Raw genomic sequence first — 23,170 nt, 5'->3', positions numbered from 1 at the left:
AAGGCTTATTATAACTGGGACTGTGTTTGTTTTTGTAACAGACACTCCTGCTTTCTCCAGCGTTTCACTGCACTGAAGAGATCTTGACTGTAGTTTCATTGCTTTCTGTGGACAGTGTCCTCTACAATCCACATGTTAAACAAGATGAAGTTCACTCTGTGAGGAAGAAATTCATCTCCAGTGAGGGTGATCACATGACCCTACTCAACATATATCAGGCCTTTAAAAATGTGAGAGGACATAAGGTAAAAAGGACTCCTTTAAGTTATTGTTTTGGTGAGAGATTGAGAACATTAGAACTACTCGATAAATCAGAGCTGCCCTTTCAGATCACTTTCTATTCTCCTGGTTAGTCGTGTTAAACAATGACAGTGGATTCACTGAGTAATCACAGCAATCAGTCCATAACAGACCCTGACGGAGCGAGGAAACCCCCAGTGGTGGAAAGCCACTCATTGTTCAGCTTACTCCCAAATAACCTGCTCAGCAATGCTCCTTTTTCTTTTTTAAATTTAGAGTATCCAATCATTTTTTTTTCCCAATTAAGGGGCAATTTAGCGTGGCCAATCCACCTAACCACATCTGTTGGGTTGTGGGGGTGAAACCCATGTGGACATGGGAGAATGTGTAATGCTCAGCTTAACCAGAATTGCTGAGCTCCAGACATTTCACCGGGGTCCAAACATGGGCAGGAAAGCTGGACTTAAGGGAGGTTAGATAGACTGCCCTTGACATCAAACTAGCACTAGTCCGAGTTTGTTATTAAATTGAAGGTGCGGCAAATTGGGGAAAGCTCTTCTCTGGCTGCAGTCATGCCGAGTACAAAGGAAGATGGTTGTGGTTGTTGGAGGTCAGTCATCTGTGCTCCAGGGCATCACTGCTGCATTTCCTCAGCTTCGGGGACAAACCATCTTCAGCTGCTTCGTCAGTGACCTTTCCTCCATTATAAAGAACAAAGAGAATTACAGCACAGGAACAGGCCCTTCTGCCCTCCCAGCCTGCGCCGATCCAGATACTTTATCTAAACCTTTCGCCTATTTTCCAAGGATCTACTTCCCTCTGTTCCCCGCCCGTTTATATATTTGTCTAGATGCATCTTAAATGATGCTATCGTGCCCGCCTCTACCAACTCTGCTGGCAAAGCGTTCCAGGCACCCACCACCCTCTGCGTAAAAACTTTCCACGCACATAGAATCGTAGAAGTTTACAGCATGGAAACAGGCCCTTCGGCCAACCAGTCCATGCCGCCCAGTTTTTACCATTAAGCTAGTCCCAGTTGCCCGCACTTGGCCCATAACCCTCTATACCCATCTTACCCATGTAACTATCTAAATGCTTTTTAAAAGACAATTGTACCCGCCTCTACTACTACCTCTGGCAGCCCATTCCAGACACTCACTACCCTCTGAGTGAAGAAATTGCCCCTCTGGGCCCCTTCTGAAACTCTCCCCTCTCACCTTAAACCTATGCCCTCTAGTTTTAGACTCCCCTACCTTTGGGAAAAGATGTTGACTATCTACCTTATCTATGCCCCTCATTATTTTATAGACCTCTATAAGATCACCCCTAAGCCTCCTACGATCCAGGGAAAAAAGTCCCAGTCTATCCAGCCTCTCCTTATAACTCTCACCATCAAGTCCCGGCAACATCCTAGTAAATCTTTTCTGCACTCTTTCTAGTTTAATAATATCCCCCTCTCACCTTGAAATCGTGACCCCTTGTAATTGACACCCCCACTCTTGGAAAAAGCTTGTTGCTATCCACCCTGTCCATACCTTTCATAATTTTGTAGACCTCAATCAGGTCCCCCCTCAACCTCCGTCTTTCCAACGAAAACAATCCTAGTCTACTCAACCTTTCTTCATAGCTAGCACCCTCCATACCAGGCAACATCCTGGTGAACCTCCTCTGCACCCTCTCTAAAGCATCCACATCCTTCTGGTAATGTGGCGACCAGAACTGCACGCAGTATTCCAAATGTGGCCTAACCAAAGTTCTATATAACCGTAACATGACCTGCCGACTCTTGTACTTAATACCCCGTCCGATGAAGGCAAGCATGCTGTATGCCTTCTTGACCACTCTATCGACCTGCGTTGCCACCTTCAGGGTACAATGGAACTGAACTCCCAGATCTCTCTGTACATCAATTTTCCCCAGGACTCTTCCATTGACCGTATAGTCCGCTCTTGAATTAGATCTTCCAAAATGCATCACCTCGCATTTGCCTGGATTGAACTCCATCTGCCATTTCTCTGCCCAACTCTCCAATCTATTTATATTTTGCTGTATTCTCTGACAGTCCTCCTCGCTATCTGCAACTCCACCAATCTTAGTATCATCTGCAAACTTGTTAATCAGACCACCTATACCTTCGACCAGATCATTTATGCATATCACAAATAACAGTGGTCCGAGCACGGATCCCTGTGGAACACCACTAGTCACCTTTCTCCATTTTGAGACACTCCCTTCCACCACTACTCTCTGTCTCCTGTTGCCCAGCCAGTCCTTTATCCATCTAGCTAGTACACCCTGAACCCCATGCGACTTCACTTTTTCCATCAGCCTGTCATGGGAAACTTTATTAAACGCCTTACTGAAGTCCATGTAAATGACATCTACAGCCCTTCCCTCCTCAATTAACTTTGTCACTTCCTCAAAGAATTCTATTAGGTTTGTAAGACATGACCTTCCCTGCACAAAGCCATGTTGCCTATCACTGATAAGTCTATTTTCTTCCAAATGTGAATAGATCCTATTCCTCAGTATCTTCTCCAACAGTTTGCCTACCACTGACGTTAAGCTTACAGTTCTATAATTCCCTGGGTTATCCCTGCTACCCTTCTTAAACAAAGGGACAACATTAGCAATTCTCCAGTCCTCCGGGACCTCACCCGTGCTCAAGGATGCTGCAATGATATCTGTTAAGGCCCCAGCTATTTCGTCCCTCGCTTCCCTCAGTAACCTGGGATGGATCCCATCCGGACCTGGGGACTTGTCCACCTTAATGTCTTTTAGAATACCCAAAACTTCCCCCTTCCTTATGCCGACTTGACCTAGAGTATTTAAACATCCACCCCGAGCCTCAACATCCGTCATGTCCCTCTCCTTGGTGAATACCGATGCAAAGTACTCATTAAGAATCTCACCCATTTCCTCTGACTCCACGCATAAATTCCCTCTTTTGTCTTTGAGTGGGCCAATCCTTTCTCTAGTTACCTTGCTCCTTGTATATGAATAAAAGGCTTTGTGATTTTCCTTAACCCTGTTAGCCAAAGATATTTCATGACCCCTTTTAGTTTAGCCCTCTTTATTGAGCGTTTGAGATTTGTCCTACTTTCCTGATATTCCTCCAAAGCTTCATCAGTTTTAAGTCGCCTAGATCTTATGTATGCTTCCTTTTTCATCTTGGCTAGTCTCACAATTCCACCCGTCATCCATGGTTCCCTAATTTTGCCATTTCTATCCCTCATTTTCACAAGGACATGTCTCTAATCAACCTTTCCTTAAAAGACTCCCACATTTCAAACGTTGATTTACCCTTAAACAGCTGCTCCCAATCCACATTCCCTAGCTCCTGCTGAATTTTGTTATACAAAGAACAAAGAAATGTACAGCACAGGAACAGGCCCTTCGGCCCTCCAAGCCCGTGCCGACCATGCTGCCCGATTAAACTACAATCTTCTACACTTCCTGGGTCCATATCCCTCTATTCCCATCCTATTCATGTATTTGTCAAGATGCCCCTTAAATGTCACGATCGTCCCTGCTTCCACCACCTCCTCTGGTAGCGAGTTCCAGGCACCCACTACCCTCTGCGTAAAAAAAACTTGCCTCGTACATCTGCTCTAAACCTTGCCCCTCTCACCTTAAACCTATGCCTCCTAGTAATTGACCCCTCTACCCTGGGGAAAAGCCTCTTGTGGTGTTGGGTGCTCTGGTGCACAGATGAGCCAACACAGTTGTATGTGGTACAACTCTATTTTATTATAACTCTTATAATACAGTTCGTTCTGGATACTCTGCACGTGCTGTCTCCCTGAGTGTGTTTGGCAATAGATGTGTCCTGGTTCTCCTCTGCAGCTAATACTGACCACCGGGGGTCGTGTCTGTGCTTTTATATCTTTCTGTCATTGGTTGTGGTGTTGTGTGTTCTGATTTGTCTGTTGGTGTGTCTATCATGATGTGTGTGTTTGAATATCATGACATCCCCCCTTTTTACAAAGATATGTGCCTACGTGGTTATAAATATAATTGTGTCGTGAGTGCATCGAAGAGTGTGTGTGTGTGTGTTATGTACAGCGTGTGTATATGACGTAACTATTTACATGGGGCGATGTCGGGTGCGTCACATTAACAAGGTTGTACCATAACAAAACTTGGATGCGAGAGAAAAAAAAAACTTGAACATTGGTCTGGTCAGACGATATCTGGAACAATAAACAACAACAGGTTATAATACAGAAGTGTTTGACTTTTTGAACGTATGAACAGCGTTATAAGTCCAGTCTAATGGGTGACCGCCTCAAGAATGGGCTGGTCCTCAAGCCGGTTCAGCTGTGGAGATTTGGTTCTGGTGGCGATGGAAGGGGCATGATCCGTGGCATCTCCACGAAGTCATCCTTGGGAACCAGTGGAGGATCCGGCGTGTGCGTACGGTTCAGTTGCGAGCGTGGAAGGCGGCGCAAAGCTCGCTGATTGCGCCTACGCACCAATCCATCCGCCCTGCATGCCAGGAACAAGGTGGAGTCTTTTTCTTTTTATGTTTGTGGTGGACGGCATCTTGTAGCCGATGGGTCGTTGCCATCGAAGTAGCACCATCACTAATATCATGCAAGGCGATGACTGTGCCAGATGTGTAAGTTGGCCGAGACCGTGTACGCTGGTTCCGGCCACCTGCTGTGCCGGAAGGGCGACTCCGCAGAGAAACGTCGAAGCATGTCGCCTTGGAGAGAGAATTGTTGCTCGCATCAACGTCTGGCGATGGCGCGAATTGGTGTGTCCATCTTGGACCGCCGGTGCTGGTTGCCACTGCCGACCCAGTGGGACTGCCACGCGATCCATTCCCTGTCGCCGTGGCATCCGCCGTCACCCTGAGCGTGCCATCACCGAGGCCGCGACACCGCCCGTCCGGAGCAAGGTCTGGCGTGCGCGAATCAGAGTCGGCGCTTGGCTGCTCCCCATCTGGAGTCCGGTCTGCCTTCCGTCGATGCCCCCCGTCCGGAGTCCCAACAGGTTCACTGGAGGCAGCCGAGATTCCCTGAAGCTGCACTTCTGGAGTCGGAACATGCAGGAATGCACCAACCAGTGGAGAGGGTCGAGCCATCGAGGGTGGAAGCGGTGCGCTGCCACCGCAGTCGTCAGTGGTCCCACCGTGATCGTCGAGTGCCTCGGTACGCACTAGGCGAGGTCTGTCACCTTGCACCTTTTGCATGGGAAGTGGGATGCTGTCGTCACTCGTCTCTCATCCCGTGGATAGATCCTCATTAGCAGCTTGCTGTTCACTAGGGTTGGGTAAATTGTCAGAGTTTTCATCTGGTGGTGCACACCATGTCGGTGGACTGTCATTGTCTTGCCGTTGTCCTTCATTTGGGCTTTTCTTCTTTGGAATTTTAAATCTTCCCCCAGACATTGCAGAACCTTGTTTATTACCCCCAAATTCTCCCATAGGTATGGTCTCGAATATAGGATCCAATGTTTCTATCGACATTGTACTATTTTCCAAAGAACATTCCGTTTCACTTTTCTTCTCAGGTGCCTCATGTGTATCTTTGTCTAATGTACATGCCTTCATGGTCTCTGGGTCTGATTTTGCTGGGACTGGCATGGTCACAGTCTCTCTTTTACTGTTCTCGGATGACGAATGATATTGTAGGCCTCGTCAAAAAGAAAAAGGAGGCATTTGTCAGGGCTAAAAGGCTGGGAACAGACGAAGCCTGTGTGGCATATAAGGAAAGTAGGAAGGAACTTAAGCAGGGAGTCAGGAGGGCTAGAAGGGGTCATGAAAAGTCATTGGCAAATAGGGTTAAGGAAAATCCCAAGGCTTTTTACACTTACATAAAAAGCAAGAGGGTAGCCAGGGAAAGGGTTGGCCCACTGAAGGATAGGCAAGGGAATCTATGTGTGGAGCCAGAGGAAATGGGCGAGGTACTAAATGAATACTTTGCATCAGTATTCACCAAAGAGAAGGAATTGGTAGATGTTGAGTCTGGAGAAGGGGGTGTAGATAGCCTGGGTCACATTGTGATCCAAAAAGACGAGGTGTTGGGTGTCTTAAAAAATATTAAGGTAGATAAGTCCCCAGGGCCGGATGGGATCTACCCCAGAATACTGAAGGAGGCTGGAGAGGAAATTGCTGAGGCCTTGACAGAAATCTTTGGATCCTCGCTGTCTTCAGGGGATGTCCCGGAGGACTGGAGAATAGCCCATGTTGTTCCTCTGTTTAAGAAGGGTGGCAGGGATAATCCCGGGAACTACAGGCCGGTGAGCCTTACTTCAGTGGTAGGGAAATTACTGGAGAGAATTCTTCGAGACAGGATCTACTCCCATTTGGAAGCAAATGGACGTATTAGTGAGAGGCAGCACGGTTTTGTGAAGGGGAGGTCGTGTCTCACTAACTTGATAGAGTTTTTCGAGGAGGTCACTAAGATGATTGATGCAGGTAGGGCAGTAGATGTTGTCTATATGGACTTCAGTAAGGCCTTTGACAAGGTCCCTCATGGTAGACTAGTACAAAAGGTGAAGTCACACGGGATCAGGGGTGAACTGGCAAGGTGGATACAGAACTGGCTAGGCCATAGAAGGCAGAGGGTAGCAATGGAGGGATGCTTTTCTAATTGGAGGGCTGTGACCAGTGGTGTTCCACAGGGATCAGTGCTGGGACCTTTGCTCTTTGTAGTATATATAAATGATTTGGAGGAAAATGTAACTGGTCTGATTAGTAAGTTTGCAGACGACACAAAGGTTGGTGGAATTGCGGATAGCGATGAGGACTGTCTGAGGATACAGCAGGATTTAGATTGTCTGGAGACTTGGGCGGAGAGATGGCAGATGGAGTTTAACCTGGACAAATGTGAGGTAATGCATTTTGGAAGGGCTAATGCAGGTAGGGAATATACAGTGAATGGTAGAACCCTCAAGAGTATTGAAAGTCAAAGAGATCTAGGAGTACAGGTCCACAGATCACTGAAAGGGGCTACACAGGTGGAGAAGGTAGTCAAGAAGGCATACGGCATGCTTGCCTTCATTGGCCGGGGCATTGAGTATAAGAATTGGCAAGTCATGTTGCAGCTGTATAGAACCTTAGTTAGGCCACACTTGGAGTATAGTGTTCAATTCTGGTCGCCACACTACCAGAAGGATGTGGAGGCTTTAGAGAGGGTGCAGAAGAGATTTACCAGAATGTTGCCTGGTATGGAGGGCATAAGCTATGAGGAGCGATTGAATAAACTCGGTTTGTTCTCACTGGAACGAAGGAGGTTGAGGGGCGACCTGATAGAGGTATACAAAATTATGAGGGGCATAGACAGAGTGGATAGTCAGAGGCTTTTCCCCAGGGTAGAGGGGTCAATTACTAGGGGGCATAGGTTTAAGGTGAGAGGGGCAAAGTTTAGAGTAGATGTACGAGGCAAGTTTTTTACGCAGAGGGTAGTGGATGCCTGGAACTCACTACCGGAGGAGGTAGTGGAGGCAGGGACGATAGGGACATTTAAGGGGCATCTTGACAAATATATGAATAGGATGGGAATAGAAGGATACGGACCCAGGAAGTGTAGAAGATTGTAGTTTAGTCGGGCAGTATGGTCGGCACGGGCTTGGAGGGCCGAAGGGCCTGTTCCTGTGCTGTACATTTCTTTGTTCTTTGTTCTTTGTTCTTTGTTCTCAATTGCCCACCTTATACTCCCCATACATAACTGCTTAATCACTGGGGTTAGTGTGGTACAATGGATAATCGGGTCGACCTTATCTGCATCTTCACCATTAGTGGAAAGCACACTTGGTTCACTTGACACTGCTGTGGGTTTTAAATTCGTTATCTGGCTACTCGATGTCGGTGTCCTCAGGATTCTTGCTCTAATGTTCTGCTCAATAATCAGTGGAGCGTGTATAGGTTCAATGCAATTAATGTTCCCCTCAAGGTTTGAAGAGTCATTACTGACTAACTGCTGGTCTCCGAAGTTGGGATTTTGCGGTGTTGTGTTGAAGGGAGACATTTGTCCCTGCTGTAGATATGATTCAGGTTGTGTTATTTCCATTACCTGAGGATCAATGTCTTGTCCATTTTTTCGATCCGTACTAAAACACTGGCAATTCTCAGTCTGCTCCTTGCAAGTTAAACATTCAATTAATTTCGTTAGCAAATCCTCAGCATCCTTCTGTGGCCGTGCAGCATTATTAATCTCTGTTCGGCTATAATGATCCTGAAGGTCAGCGCATAAACCTTTTTTTTTCGGGCTTGGACGAGGCGATTCCTTTGGCTTGTCTTCAGTTGGGCTTGAACAGTCTTCAGCGCTGTGCCCTTTATTGTAGCATGAGAGACCGTCATGTTCATGCTGCTGTGTAGTGGAGCATGGTAGGCTGTTATAGCCTTCTTGCTGTTCACGTGAGCATGGCAGACTTGCATCGTCTGCCGCTGGTTGGTCAGGAGAGGTTGCTAGACCCTCATGGTCTTGTTCCTGCAAGGACTGCGCTCTGGAGTCTTGCGTTCCTTCCATCGTGGAGTCCGTCCACGAGCTCTCTGTGGAGGCTTGTGACACTGGAGTCACTTCTTGTTCGTTGAAGGACTGCGCTCTGGAGTCTTGCATTTCTGCAATTGTGGAGTCTGTCCACGAGCTTGCTGTGGAAGCTTGTGACACTGGAGTCACTTCTGGTTCATGCGAGGACTGCACTCTGGAGTCTTGCATGTCTTCTTTCATAGAGTCGGGAACGTTGAGCGGGACGTGGACCACGCTCTGTGTGGCAGCAGGGCACTCTCCGTGTGCTTGCACCGCTCCCTGTCTATTAATGTCAGGCTGCAGCATCATCCGGTACTGATAAGTTGGAACGTCATATCTGCTGGATTGAAGATCCTCAAATCCGAAAAATGAATCCGCATCTGCGTCGGATTCAATGTGGGGGCCGCCAATGTGCAACACGAAAGGTTCGTCCGAGTCATAGTCATATAGGACCACGGAGCTATCATTGGGCTCGCGAGGTCCGGAAACACTGTAAAGATCGTCATCGAAGTATTCAAGGTCGGAATCATCGGCTTGTGCGTAGGTAACTGCTTGTCGGAGGGTTCTTCGGAGGTCAAATTCATCTCCTGGGTCAATTTGCGGCACTGTGCTGTCATTCCAGGTGAGGGAAGGTTGTTTTACAGCTTTAACAGATTTTTGTTTTTTTGATTTGGGACGTTTCCCTTTTAAATTGGATTTGGGACATTTCCCTTTTAAATTGGTGCAGTCTGGGGCCTCTGACATCCTGACGCTCGGTATGTAGCACGTAGGAAGCGACTGCGCATGCTCAGATCGCTGTTCCTTTACCGATGGCCGTTTTCTTGACTGCGCATGCGTAGCATCTCGCGCATGCGCAGCATCTCGCGCATGCGCAAACGAAACTTCCGGTTCTGCGCACTTCTCGCGCAACTGTGCTAGCGTTATACCTTTAGCAAGATGGCCGCCGACCTCGACCCAGCCTTCTCTCAGGCCCGGGATTTCGGCCTCTGGGAATTCGGGCTCCGGGATCCCAGCCACGAGGTGAGTACTGCAGCTTTTCTTACCTTTATGTGCCGATTGGATTGCGTTTTCTTCACAGTACTTGGAGAATTTGCCCAGGACTGCCTGGTAATCGTACCTTTGCTGCCTCCTGAAGAACCTGAACCTTCTGAATATTTCTCTTGCCCTTGCACCGGCGATGGTGAGGAGAAATTCAATTTTTTTCCCTATCATCCAGGTCTTTGAGTTCAGCTGCCACCAGGAACAATTCGAACATTTGCCGGAATCGCCGCCAGTTTTCGCGGAGGTCGCCGTGGCACTGGAGCGCCTGCGGAACCGGGAGCTCGTACATCATGTCTGGGCACTGCTGGTTGTCTGTGTACACTGAGGTATGCCGGCAGGTATCGATCCACTCCTGTACCATGTGGTGTTGGGTGCTCTGGTGCACAGATGAGCCAACACAGTTGTATGTGGTACAACTCTATTTTATTATAAGTCTTATAATACAGTTCGTTCTGGATACTCTGCACGTGCTGTCTCCCTGAGTGTGTTTGGCAATAGATGTGTCCTGGTCCTCCTCTGCAGCTAATACTGACCACCGGGGGTCGTGTCTGTGCTTTTATATCTTTCTGTCATTGGTTGTGGTGTTGTGTGTTCTGATTTGTCTGTTGGTGTGTCTATCATGATGTGTGTGTTTGAATATCATGACACCTCTGACTATCCACTCTGTCTATGCTCCTCATAATTTTGTAGACCTCTATCAGGTCTCCCCTCAACCTCCTTCGTTCCAGTGAGAACAAACCGAGTTTATTCAATCGCTCCTCATAGCTAATGCCCTCCATACCAGGCAACATTCTGGTAAATCTCTTCTGCACCCTCTCTAAAGCCTCCACATCCTTCTGGTAGTGTGGCGACCAGAATTGAACACTATACTCCAAGTGTGGCCTAACTAAGGTTCTATACAGCTGCAACATGACTTGCCAATTCTTATACTCAATGCCCCGGCCAATGAAGGCAAGCATGCCGTATGCCTCCTTGACTACCTTCTCCACCTGTGTTGCCCCTTTCAATGACCTGTGGACCTGTACTCCTAGATCTCTTTGACTTTCAATACTCTTGAGGGTTCTCCCATTCACTGTATATTCCCTACCTGCATTAGACCTTCCAAAATGCATTACCTCACATTTGTCCGGATTAAACTCCATCTGCCATCTCTCCGCCCAAGTCTCCAAACAATCTAAATCCTGCTGTATCCTCTGACAGTCCTCATCGCTATCCGCAATTCCACCAACCTTTGTGTCGTCTGCAAACTTACTAATCAGACCAGTTACATTTTCCTCCAAATCATTTATATATACTACAAAGAGCAAAGGTCCCAGGTTATACTTGGCCTTTCCCCAATTTAGCACTCTTTCTATCGGGCCACTCGTCTTTGTCCATGAGTCTTCTAAAACTTACAGAATTGTGATTGCTATTCCCTAAGTAATCACCGACTGAAACTTCAACCACCTGGCCGGGATCATTCCCCAATACCAGGTCCAGTATGGCCCCTTCCCGAGTTGGACTGAGGACAGAAGTAGGGATGTTTATGGATAACTGCACAATGTTCAGCACCATTCGCGACTCCTCAGATAATGAAGCAGTCCCTGTCCAAATGCAGCAAGATCTGGACAACATCTGGGCAAATAATATTCGCAGCACACCAGTAATGACCATCTCGCAACAGGAGAGAATCCAATCATCTTGCTTGACATTCCATTGCTGACCTCGGGATCTTATTTTAAAACTAGGAGCAGCATCCTCCTTTCCCAGTCCTCCGGCATCTCTCCAATATGTTTGGGTTTCTGCAGTTTCCTCCCAGGTTTTTGAAGGATCCACATGTACACCTTATCTGGCCCCTGAGATTTATTAACCTGCAGTTTGCACAGATGTTTGGTAAACGTGCTGGTAGTCATGTGAATCGAATTACAGCTCAATTTGCCACACCCTGTTCATCTCATTGTAGATTAAGTCAATTGTCTGTCGTCGCTTTCGGGATATCTCAGGCAAAATGAGTATTTAGCACACTTACCACTTGTGTAGCATCAATGGTCAAGCCCTCATTAGTTTCACATCCTGTTTAATATTTGAGCTTAGTCCAACATCGAATCTCTACAGGCCATTCGGCCCATCGCGCCTGCGCCAATCCTCTACCTCGGCCCACTGCTGCACCCTATCACTGCAACTGTGTAACCTCACCTAACCTGCACATCTTTAGATTGTGGGAGGAAACCGGAGCACCCGGAGGAAACCCACGCAGACACGGGGAGAACGTGCAGACTCCGCACAGACAGTGACCCAAGCCGGAATTGAACCCGGATCCCCGGCCAATTGCTGGGTCCCGGTTGACCTCCGTGTTGATGCTTCCAGTCTGAGTTTATCCAGAAAGAACAGCATCTGGATAAGCTGCTGTTATCTGGGAATGAATTGTTGCTCAGTACAAAAGAGTAAAGTTGAGGTGAACAGTTTGAGATGGGGAATGGATGTGGTCCCTGGGCTGCAGCTTGCAATGTCCTTCCTGTGATTACTGAACCAGCTGTGTGCCTAACATGCGCACATATATATTTACATGTTTCATTTTTGTGTTATCTAATATCTGCTCAGGAATGGTGCAGAGAGAATTTTGTTAACAGCCGAAACATGACGATGGCATCACACGTTCGAAGTCAACTGCGTGAAATTTGTGCAAAGGTAAAAGTGAAATATTTTCTATGGTGCGTAGTCCTGTTTTCTATGAAAACACGGCAGAGGGGTATTCATATTTTCTATGATGTTGATTTAGCACACTGGGCTAAATCGCTGGCTTTGAAAGCAGACCAAGCAGGCCAGCAGCACGGTTCAATTCTCGTACCAGCCTCCCCGAACAGGCGCCGGAATGTGGCGACTAGGGGCTTTTCACAGTAACTTTATTGAAGCCTACTTGTGACAATAAGCCATTTTCATTTTCTTTCCTGTTTTTTCTTGGACACAAGGCAGAGTGCAGGAACCCCGTGTCCTTCTACCCCTGAGGTGGAATCAAACCTGTGTGTAAATGGCAAGTTAATTTCTATGGTGAGTTTTGGGAGGAATAATAATCTAAAATGGAGGAACAAGGTGATTCTCGGGCTATAGATACACAGATCATCAGAAAGAAACGCAGAATGACAAAGTTCTGGGAGGGATTTCCAGGCGAATTCTTGCACCTCTAATTTCTTTGCAAATTTGGTTTTCTGCACCACTTCCACTACTTATAGAATCACTACAGTGCAGAAGGAGGGTCATATGGCCCATCGAGTCTGCACCTCTGAAAGGGTACGCTACTTCGGGTCAGTTGGTAGTTGACATACTACACCAATCAAAGTTAAGGCATCTTTTTCATTCCGTGCTTCCAGCCAGTGAGATTCTTGTCCCTCATACTCCCAGGAATATTTAATGCGCAGCCCTGTCCTTCTTTGAACAAAGAACAAAGAAAGGTACAGCACAGGAACAGGCCCTTCGGCCCTCCAAGCCTGCGCTGACCGTGCTGTCCATCTAACCTAAAATCTTCTGCATTTCCAGGGCCCATATCCCTCAATTCCCATCCTATTCATCGATTGTCAAGATGCGAGGTCTCTGTTATAGCAATAATATCCTAATTCCATTTGTTTTAAATTTTTCCAATTAATGGACAATATTGTGCGGCCAATCCACCTACCCTGCACATCTTTGGGTTGTGGGGTGAGACCCACGCAGACACCATTTCCCAACCTGTGTCTGTCGTTCACTAATCTTATTAACCACATTCTGCATTCACATGCAAATGACACCAAGTTGGATGGGAGGGTGAGCTGTGAGGAGGATGCAGAGATCCTTCAGTGTGATTTAGACAAGTTGAGTGAGTGAGTGGGCAAATGAATGGAAGATGCAGTATAACTTGGATAAATGCGAGGTTATCCACTTTGGTAGCAAAAACGGGAAGGCAGATTATTATCCGAGTGGCCAAAAATTCAGAGAGTGGGTATGTGCAGCGAGACCTGGGTGTCCTCGTGCAACAGTCACTGAAGCATACAGGTGCCGCGGGAGTCCTGGCAAATGGTATGCTGGCCTTCACTGCGAGAGGTTTCGAGTACAGGAGCAGGGATGTGTTGCTGCAATTATACAGGGCCTTGGTGAGGCCACACCTGGAGTATTGTGTGCAGTTTTGGTCTCCTTCTCTGAGGAAGGATGTTCTTGCTCTGGAGGGAGTGCAGCGAACGTTTACCAAACTGATTCCAGGGATGGTGGGACTGAAGTACGAGGAGAGATTGACTAGGTTAGGATTGTTCTCGCTGGAGTTTAGAAGAATGAGGGGGGAATCTCAAAAAAAAATATTGAATTCTAACAGGACTGGACAAGGTAAATGCAGGAAGGATGTTCCCGATGATGGGTGTGTCCAGAACCAGGGGTCACAGTCTGAGAATACAGGGTAGACCATTTAGGACAGAGATCAGAAATCTCTTCACCCAGAGAGTGGTGAGCCTGTGGAATTTGTTACCATCGGAAGCAGTTGAGTCCAAAATTTAGGGGCAGCACGGTAGCATTGTGGATAGCACAATTGCTTTACAGCTCCAGGGTCCCAGGTTCGATTCCGGCTTGGGTCACTGTCTGTGCGGAGTCTGCACATCCTCCCCGTGTGTGCGTGGGTTTCCTCCGGGTGCTCCGGTTTCCTCCCACAGTCCAAAGATGTGCAGTTAGGTGGATTGGCATGCTAAATTGCCCTTAGTGTCCAAAATTGCCCTTGGTGTTGGGTGGGGTTACTGGGTTATGGGGATGGGGTGGAGGTGTTGACCTTGGGTGTTCTTTCCAAGAGCCGGTGCAGACTCGATGGGCCAAATGGCGGCCTCCTGCACTGTAAATACTATGATAAAAACATTGTATTTTTTTCAAGAAGCAGTTAGATATAGCACTTGGGGATCAAACGATCTGGGGGGAAGGTGGGATCAGGCTGTGGAGTTGGGTGATCACAATGAATGGTAGAGCAGCCTTGAAGGGCCGAATAGCCTTTTATTTTTGATGTTTCAGTGGTCTTAAGGTGTAACCAGTCCCCTTGTACAAGTCCCACCTTCCCCCAGAACTGGTCCCAACCCCCCAAATATAAATGCCTCCCTCCCACTCCATTTCTCCAGCCAAGTGTTGAACTGCTCAATCTTCATATTCTAATGCTCAGTCTTCCTCTAGCCTGAAAGTTTGTGAAATATCTTTAACCATAGGAAGGCCTCAGTTTCCGTGTAGGTTACTTTGTGATGGGTGTGAAAAGCAAAGTGTGTAACACAGCCTGCTGGGGTTGACATCCACACAATGAGCAGTGATTGGGGACAGAGAGCCTGCTTGGTTTGATCATTTTGCAGCCAGGGCGGCTGTTATTAATTGGTGCAGTCTCTCCGCCAAACTCAGTGCCAGCAATTCCTAACCTTTTGGTCTTCGCATCAAATCAAGAAGTTTCACTGATTCAGAATTCAGATTGAAAGTACATTTGTGATGGTCTGATTTGAATTTGTTTTTATTTTAGTTTGGGGTTCGTTTGGAGTCTTCTCGTTCAGACACTGACAATGTCCGACGCTGCCTGGCTTGCGCCTTGTTTCTTAATGCTGCAGAACTGCAGCCTGATGGGACCTACGCAACCCTGGACACTCGGCAACATGTGGCCATCCATCCTTCCTCAGTCCTCTTCCACTGCAAACCTTCCTACGTTTTATACAATGAGTTACTCCACACTTCCAAGTGCTACATGCGGGATTTGTGTGTGGTGGATGCCAATTGGCTGTATGAGGCAGCCCCCGAATACTTTGACAGAAAGTTGAAAGGAGTAAAAAGCTAACACACCTGAGATAGCCAAAGTGCAATGCTGCTTCCAATACATCTGCTGTGGAGAGGAGCAATGTTTTCTTTGAGGAAGACAAATAACCACAAAATTCTGTGGCAAAATCTGCCCCTTGTTTTCTAACTTTTCTATTCCTTGCAAAGTGATTCATATCTGAACTAATACAGTGGATGTTTTGGATGCGTTTCTACAGTGTGTTATAAAGCCATACAGCACAGGAAAGGCCCTTCCACCCATTGAGTCTGCTCCGGTCAAAAACAACCAACCATCTAACTATTCTAATCCCTTTTCCCAGCACTTTCCCAATCGAGGAAGTGCACTGATCGATGCCATTTACTCATCATTTGTTGGTGTTGATTGTTGCTGTCGCCACTTTGTCCAGAGCGAAGTCATGAAATTGAGATTTAGAATTCAAAAACATTAGGTAGAATGGATGGAACAAGTTTATGCTTTTTATCTTATGTACCTCAAATTGTGAGATCGCAGGGAAATTTGCACATCTGTTTGTGTGCAGTGTGATTGGGAGTGAGTGCACACATCTCTACACACTTGCTGGCTCAATCTAGTAGTTTGGAGACAAAAACGTTGAATGGTCGCTCACTGAACCTGGGCTTGCCCATCGATTTTCTTTATCTGACTTTGTTTTGCGCTGGCATATTTTTGTTAACTTTCATCCAGAGATCATTCATCTTAAAATTGCATCTTATTTAATGAGATTATATCAGAAGGAAATTATCTCCATTGCTTCTCAATTAGGGAAGGAAAGGAATGACCAGGATTCATGCAATCAAAAAAAAGATGCAGGAAGATTTGCCCCCTAATGTTAGCGACCAGGCAGGTGTTTCTGAGGGGGAAACATTTCCCCTTGGTGTAGTGATCAATGACCAGGAGGCAGAGATTTAAGGGAAGTGGCAGGAGCTTTAGAGGGGATTTGAATATAGAACATTACAGCGCAGTACAGGCCCTTCATAGAACATGACAGCGCAGTACAGGCCCTTCGACCCTCGATGTTGCACCGACCTGTGAAACCACTCTAAAGCCCATCTACACTAATTCCCTTATCATCCATATGTGTATCCAGTGACAATTTAAATACCCTTAGTGTTGGCGAGTCCACTACTGTTGCAGGCAGGGCATTCCACACCCTTACTACTCTCTGAGTAAAGAACCTACCTCTGACGTCTGTCCTATATCTATCTCCCCTCAATTTAAATATGTCCCCTCGTGCTAGACATCACCATCCGAGGAAAAAGGCTCTCACTGTCCACCCTATCTAATTCTCTGATCATCTTGTATGCCTCTATTAAGTCACCTCTTAACCTTCTTCTATATAACGAAAACAACCTCAAGTCCCTCAGCCTTTCCTCATAAGATCTTCCCTCCATACCAGGCAACATTCTGGTAAATCTCTGCACCCTTTCCAATGCTTCCACATCCTTCCTATAATGCGGTGACCAGAACTGCACGCAATACTCCAAATGCGACCGCACCAGAGTTTTGTACAGCTGCAACATGACCTCATGGCTCCGAAACTCAATCCCTCGACCAATAAAAGCCTTCTGAACAACCCTATCAACCAGGGTGGCAACTTCCAGGGACCTATGCACATGGACACCCAGATCTCTCTGCTCATCCACACTACCAAGAATCTTACCATTAGCCCAGTACTCTGTATTCCTGATACTCCTTCCAAAATGAATCACTCACACTTTTCTGCATTAAACTCCATTTGCCACTTCTCAGCCCAGCTATGCAGCTTATCTATGCCCCTCTGTAACCTGCAACATCCTTCCGCACTGTCCACAACTCCACCGACTTTAGTGTCATCTGCAAATTTACTCACCCATCCTTCTATGCCCTCCAGGTCATTTATAAAAATAACAAACCGCAATAGCCCCAAAACAGATCCTTGTGGTACACCACTAGTAACTGGACTCCAGTCTGAACATTTCCCATCAACCACCACCCTCTGTCTTCCAGCTAGCCAATTTCTGATCCAAACCACTAAATCACCCTCAATCCCATGCCTCTGTATTTTTTGCAGTAGCCTACTGTGGGGAACCTTATCAAACGCTTTACTAAAATCCATATACACCACATCAACTGCTTTACCCTCGTCCACCTGTTTGGTCACCTTCTCAAAGAACTCAATAAGGTTTGTGAGGCACGACCTACCCTTCACAAAACCGTGTTGACTATCCCTAATCAAATTATTCCTTTCTAGATGATTATAAATCCTATCTCTTACAATCCTTTCCAAGACTTTGCCCACAACAGAAGTAAGGCTCACTGGTCTATAGTTACCGGGGTTGTTTCTACTCCGCTTCATGAACAAGGGAACAACATTTTGCTATCCTCCAGTCTTCTGGCACTATTCCTGGAGACAATGACGACATAAAGATCAAAGCCAAAGGCTCAGCAATCTCCTCCTGGCTTCCCAGAGAATCCTAGGATAAATCCCATCCTGCCCAGAGGACTTGTCTATTTTCACATTTTCCAGAATTGTTAACACCTCCTCCTTATGAACCTCAAGCCCTTCTAATCTAGTAGCCTGAATCTCAGTATTCTCCTCGACAACATTGTCTTTTTCCTGTGTAAATACTGACGCAAAATATTCATTTAGCACCTCTCCTATCTCCTTGGGACTCCACGCACAACTTCCCACTCCTGTCCTTGACTGGCCCTACTCTTACCCTAGTCATTCTTTTATTCCTGACATATCTATAGAAAGCTTTAGGGTTTAGGGTTTTCCTTGAGGAAAACGTTTTCACCCAGGGATTGGTGGGAGTCTAGAACTCTCTGCCTTAAAGTGTGGTGGCACTTGCAATGCCGAGGCAGACAAAGCTGGAAAATGGGGTTAGAATAGTTGTGTTTTCTTACCCGCGCAGATACGATGGGCCTTTACTGTGCTCCATCACCCTCTATAGCCCTCTCTCACCTATGAGTTTTTCAACACTCATCTGTTTTTATGTCTCCTTTCTAGCTGTGCTGATAACCTATTAGATGTTCTCCTGAACATGTTTCAGAAATGTTTATTCTCTTTCCCTTTATTTTAATTCTATCCCAATTGATGTTTGAGCAGGATGAGGCACTCGGCCCCTCAAATCTACTACCCCATTTACATAGTTACATAGAACATACAGTGCAGGAGGAGGCCATTCGGCCCATCGAGTCTGCACCAACCCACTTAAGCCCTCACTTCCACCCAATACCCCTCCTAACCTATTAGGTCACTAAGGACAATTTAGCATGGCCAATCCACCTAACCTGCACTTCTTTGGACTGTGAGAGGAAACCGGAGCACCCGGAGGAAACCCACGCAGACACTGGGAGAACGTGCAGACTCCGCACAGACAATGACCCAGCGGGGAATCGAACCTGGGACCCTGGTGCTGTGAAGCCACAGTGCTATCCACTGTGCTACTGTGCTGGCCTTTAATAAGATCATGGCTGATCTGATTGTGGCTTCCACCCCACACTCCTTTTTCTTTTATAAATTTAGAGTACCCAATTATTTTTTCCAATGAAGGGGCAATTTATCGTGGCCACTCCACCTATCCTGCACATCTTTTGGGTTGTGGGAGCGAAACCCACGCAGACACGGGGAGAATGTGCAAACTCCAGACGGACAGCTGTACAGGACCCTGGTGAGACCACATTTGGAGCATTGTGTGCAGTTCTGGTCACCACTATAGGAGCGATGTCGAAGCATTCGAGAGGGCGCAAAGGAGATTTACCCAGATGCTGCCTGGTTTGGATGGTAGGTCTTATGAGGAAAGGTTGAGGGAGCTAGGGCTTTTCTCTTTGGAGCGGAGGAGGATGAGAGGCGACTTAATAGAGGTTTATAAGATGATGAGGGGGATAGATAGAGTGGATGTTCAGAGACTATTTCCTCAGGTGGATGTAGTGGTTACAAGGGGGCATAACTATAAGATTCAGGGTGGGAGATATCGGAGGGATGTCCGAGGTAGGTTCTTTACTCAGAGAGTGGTTAGGGTGTGGAATGGACTGCCTGCTGTGATAGTGGAGTCGGACACTTTAGGAACTTTCAAGTGGTTGTTGGATAGGCACATGGAGCCAGAATGACAGGGAGTGGGAGAGCTTGATCTTGGTTTCGGCACAACATCGAGGGCCGAAGGGCCTGTTCTGTGCTGTACTATTCTATGACAGTGACCCAGGGCTGGGATTCGTACCAGTGTCCTCAGCGTTGGAGGCAACAATTCTAACTACTGTTCCACAGTGCTGCCCCCAACCCCGCACTCCTGCCCATCCCTGATAACCTTTCACCCCCTTGTAGATCAAGAATTTGTTCAGCACTGCCTTTTGAGGAAGCGACTTCGAGATTCGCCACCCAAAGAGAAATAATTTCTCCTTAAATGGGCAAAGTCTTACTTTTTAAAATAAATTTAGAGTACCCAATTATTTTTTCCAATTAAGGGGCAATTTAGCATGGCCAATCCACCTACCTTGCACATTTTTGGGGATGAAACCCGCACAAACGGGGAGAATGTGCAAACTCCACACGGACAGTGACCCAGAGCCAGGATCGAACCTGGGACCTCAGAGCTGTGAGGCAGCAGTGCTAACCACTAGGCCACCGTGCTGCCCTCAAAGTCTTACTTTTAAACAGTGACCCCCAAGCTCTAGATTCTCCGACAAGAGGGAACACCCTCTCCACATCCATATTTATCCAGCAAGTTGCCTCTTGCTCTTCTAATCTCCAGTGAATAATCAACCCTTTGTTGAATTACCCAGGAGCCCACAATCGCCTGTTTGCTTTCTCCATTGCAACGGCTTGGCCAATCAGATTAAACTTGTCAACCAATCAGCACACACTTGCCCTGTCGTATGACTTGTGATTGTTTGGAATTCTTGTGTTTGTCCAAGATGGAAATGTGGCAACATCTCACTTTCAGCAAGATTCAGAAGCATTTTTAGTCTCATTTTGGAACTCACCTGTCTATCAAGCTGCAAGCATTTCCTCTTGATTATTTGCACAATTACATTTCTGTTTCTGGTGTACTGAGAGCTGCCCTGGCCCGTGTGCCCCGACTGGCGTCCCGTGTGCCCCGACTGGCGTCCCGTGTGCCCCGACTGGCGTCCCGTGTGCCCCGACTGGCGTCCCGTGTGCCCCGACTGGCGTCCCGTGTGCCCCGACTGGCGTCCCGTGTGCCCCGACTGGCGTCCCGTGTGCCCCGACTGGCGTCCCGTGTGCCCCGACTGGCGTCCCGTGTGCCCCGACTGGCGTCCCGTGTGCCCCGACTGGCGTCCCGTGTGCCCCGACTGGCGTCCCGTGTGCCCCGACTGGCGTCCCGTGTGCCCCGACTGGCGTCCCGTGTGCCCCGACTGGCGTCCCGTGTGCCCCGGATGGCGTCCCGTGTGCCCCGGATGGCGTCCCGTGTGCCCCGGATGGCGCCCTTTCTATCATTTCTCCCATTCCTGTTCCAGTCACAGTTTTTGCCGCTGTGCTGCTTCACCTCTTCTGGAATCACATTTTCACAACAGCTTCTGCCGGTTGAATTCGGATTCCTGACCTTTCAAAGTGAGATTCTGAAGTTTGAATCAATGTCATCATCATTCCAATGCAAGTGACCCGGGCTGGGCGAGGTCCCGGGCTGGAAGCTGTAAATAGAAAAAGGTTATATCTATAAGTGCCTTTACCTGGTGGAAGACTTAATTTTCATATGTTTGATACAAATATTAGATCTTTGGATATGCAGTTACAAGATGATTTTTTATTTTATCCCTTTCAAGATTTTTCCCCCTGAAGTACAACTGTTCCCAACTGATAAGAGATGCAGGTTAATCTACTTTGTAGCTCTCAATGGTTGATGCAGCCATGATGTCTCCCTCATGGGTGGATTGGTGATGGAACGTTCTGTGTGAATATGTGGCTCCTGCACTCACCACCAAATTACGTTGGTACACCAGCATACTTCCTCTGACTAAATCAAATGCTGAATTAGTATTTTCAAATGTTCAGATTTTTCATAACTTTTCACAATTGTAAAACACAGCATTACTTTGCAGGGCACAATGTAATTCCCACAGATTGAATTTTGTAAAACCTCTTAAATTCTCCAGACTTTTTTGAAAAGTTCACCTTGAATCAGGTTTGTGCATCTGATACCTCGGAGGCTGCTCATTGTCATTGCTGGTAAGGTTTAAGGTACATCTCACACGTAACCTTCCAGTCTGTCTTCAACATGTGAACCTTTCATGTAAAAGTAGTGATTTTTATTTCTGTAATTTAACTGGAAAGGAAACTGATGATAGGAAGAGGAGAAAAGCCAATTTTCCAACTCTGGTTATACACTGGGACTTCAATGCAAATCTCACACAATTAATGCAGACAGAAACATTTTGAATTTTCCCGCAGCCGCTTTGGGAGATTTATGCTGTGCAATTTTATTGTTTCACTTGTGTGGAAGGTTTTCTGAAAATGATATTTTGGGCCATGTGTCAGAAATTGCGTCATGCAATGTGGTTTTTACAGGAATAAATCTTTGTCTTTATGTTTGTGACTGTTTTTGAGAATCCATGCAGCTTCAAAATCACCAACTGAGAGAAATAATTCTTCTCGGTCTTAGAAGGGGACCTCATTAGAACATAGAACATAGAACAATACAGCGCAGTACAGGCCCTTCTGCCCACGATGTTGAACCGAAACAAAAGCCATCTAACCTACACTATGCCATTATCATCCATATGTTTATCCAATAAACTTTTAAATGCCCTCAATGTTGGCGAGTTCATTACTGTAGCAGGTAGGGCATTCCACGGCCTCACTACTCTTTGCGTAAAGAACCTACCTCTGACCTCTGTCCTATATCTATTACCCCTCAGTTTAAAGTTATGTCCCCTCGTGCCAGCCATTTCCATCTGCGGGAGAAGGCTCTCACTGTCCACCCTATCCAACCCCCTGATCATTTTGTATGCCTCTATTAAGTCTCCTCTCAACCTTCTTCTCTCCAACGAAAACAAACTCAAGTCCATTAGCCTTTCCTCATAAGATTTTCCCTCCATACCAGGCAACATCCTGGTAAATCTCCTCTGCACCCACTCCAAAGCCTCCACGTCCTTCCTATAATGCGGTGACCAGAACTGTATGCAATACTCCAAATGCGGCCGAACCAGAGTTCTGTACAGCTGCAACATGACCTCCTGACTCCAGAACTCAATCCCTCTACCAATAAAGGCCAACACTCCATAGGCCTTCTTCGCAACCCTATCAACCTGGGTGGCAACTTTCAGGGATCTATGTACATGGACACCTAGATCCCTCTGCTCATCCATACTTTCAAGAACTTTACCATTAGCCAAATATTCCGCATTCCTGTTATTCCTTCCAAAGTGAATCACCTCACACTTCTCTACATTAAACTCCATTTGCCACCTCTCAGCCCAGCTCTGCAGCTTATCTATATCCCTCTGTAACCTGCTACATCCTTCCACACTATCAACAACACCACCGACTTTAGTATCGTCTGCAAATTTACTCACCCACCCTTCTGCGCCTTCCTCTAGGTCATTGATAAAAATGACAAACAGCAACGGCCCCAGAACAGATCCTTGTGGTACTCCACTTGTGACTGAACTCCATTCTGAACATTTCCCA

The 23,170-nt window shown here is 46.9% G+C and overlaps 1 protein-coding gene across 1 annotated transcript; it reads left to right on the top strand.

Moving 5' to 3' along the window:
• The first annotated feature begins 45 nt into the window (after nucleotides 1-45).
• LOC140405560 (ATP-dependent RNA helicase DHX33-like) lies at nucleotides 46-22,067 on the top strand. The gene is made up of 3 exons (XM_072494122.1): nucleotides 46-245; nucleotides 12,339-12,425; nucleotides 15,241-22,067. Exons 1-3 carry the CDS (start codon nucleotides 195-197, stop codon nucleotides 15,547-15,549), a joined length of 447 nt encoding a protein of 148 aa, XP_072350223.1. The 5' UTR covers nucleotides 46-194; the 3' UTR covers nucleotides 15,550-22,067.
• The last annotated feature ends 1,103 nt before the right edge of the window (nucleotides 22,068-23,170 follow it).

Source organism: Scyliorhinus torazame, unplaced genomic scaffold (assembly GCF_047496885.1).
Source record: "Scyliorhinus torazame isolate Kashiwa2021f unplaced genomic scaffold, sScyTor2.1 scaffold_63, whole genome shotgun sequence".
Lineage (NCBI taxonomy): Eukaryota > Metazoa > Chordata > Chondrichthyes > Carcharhiniformes > Scyliorhinidae > Scyliorhinus > Scyliorhinus torazame.
This window is presented reverse-complemented; position numbering and strand designations above follow the sequence as displayed.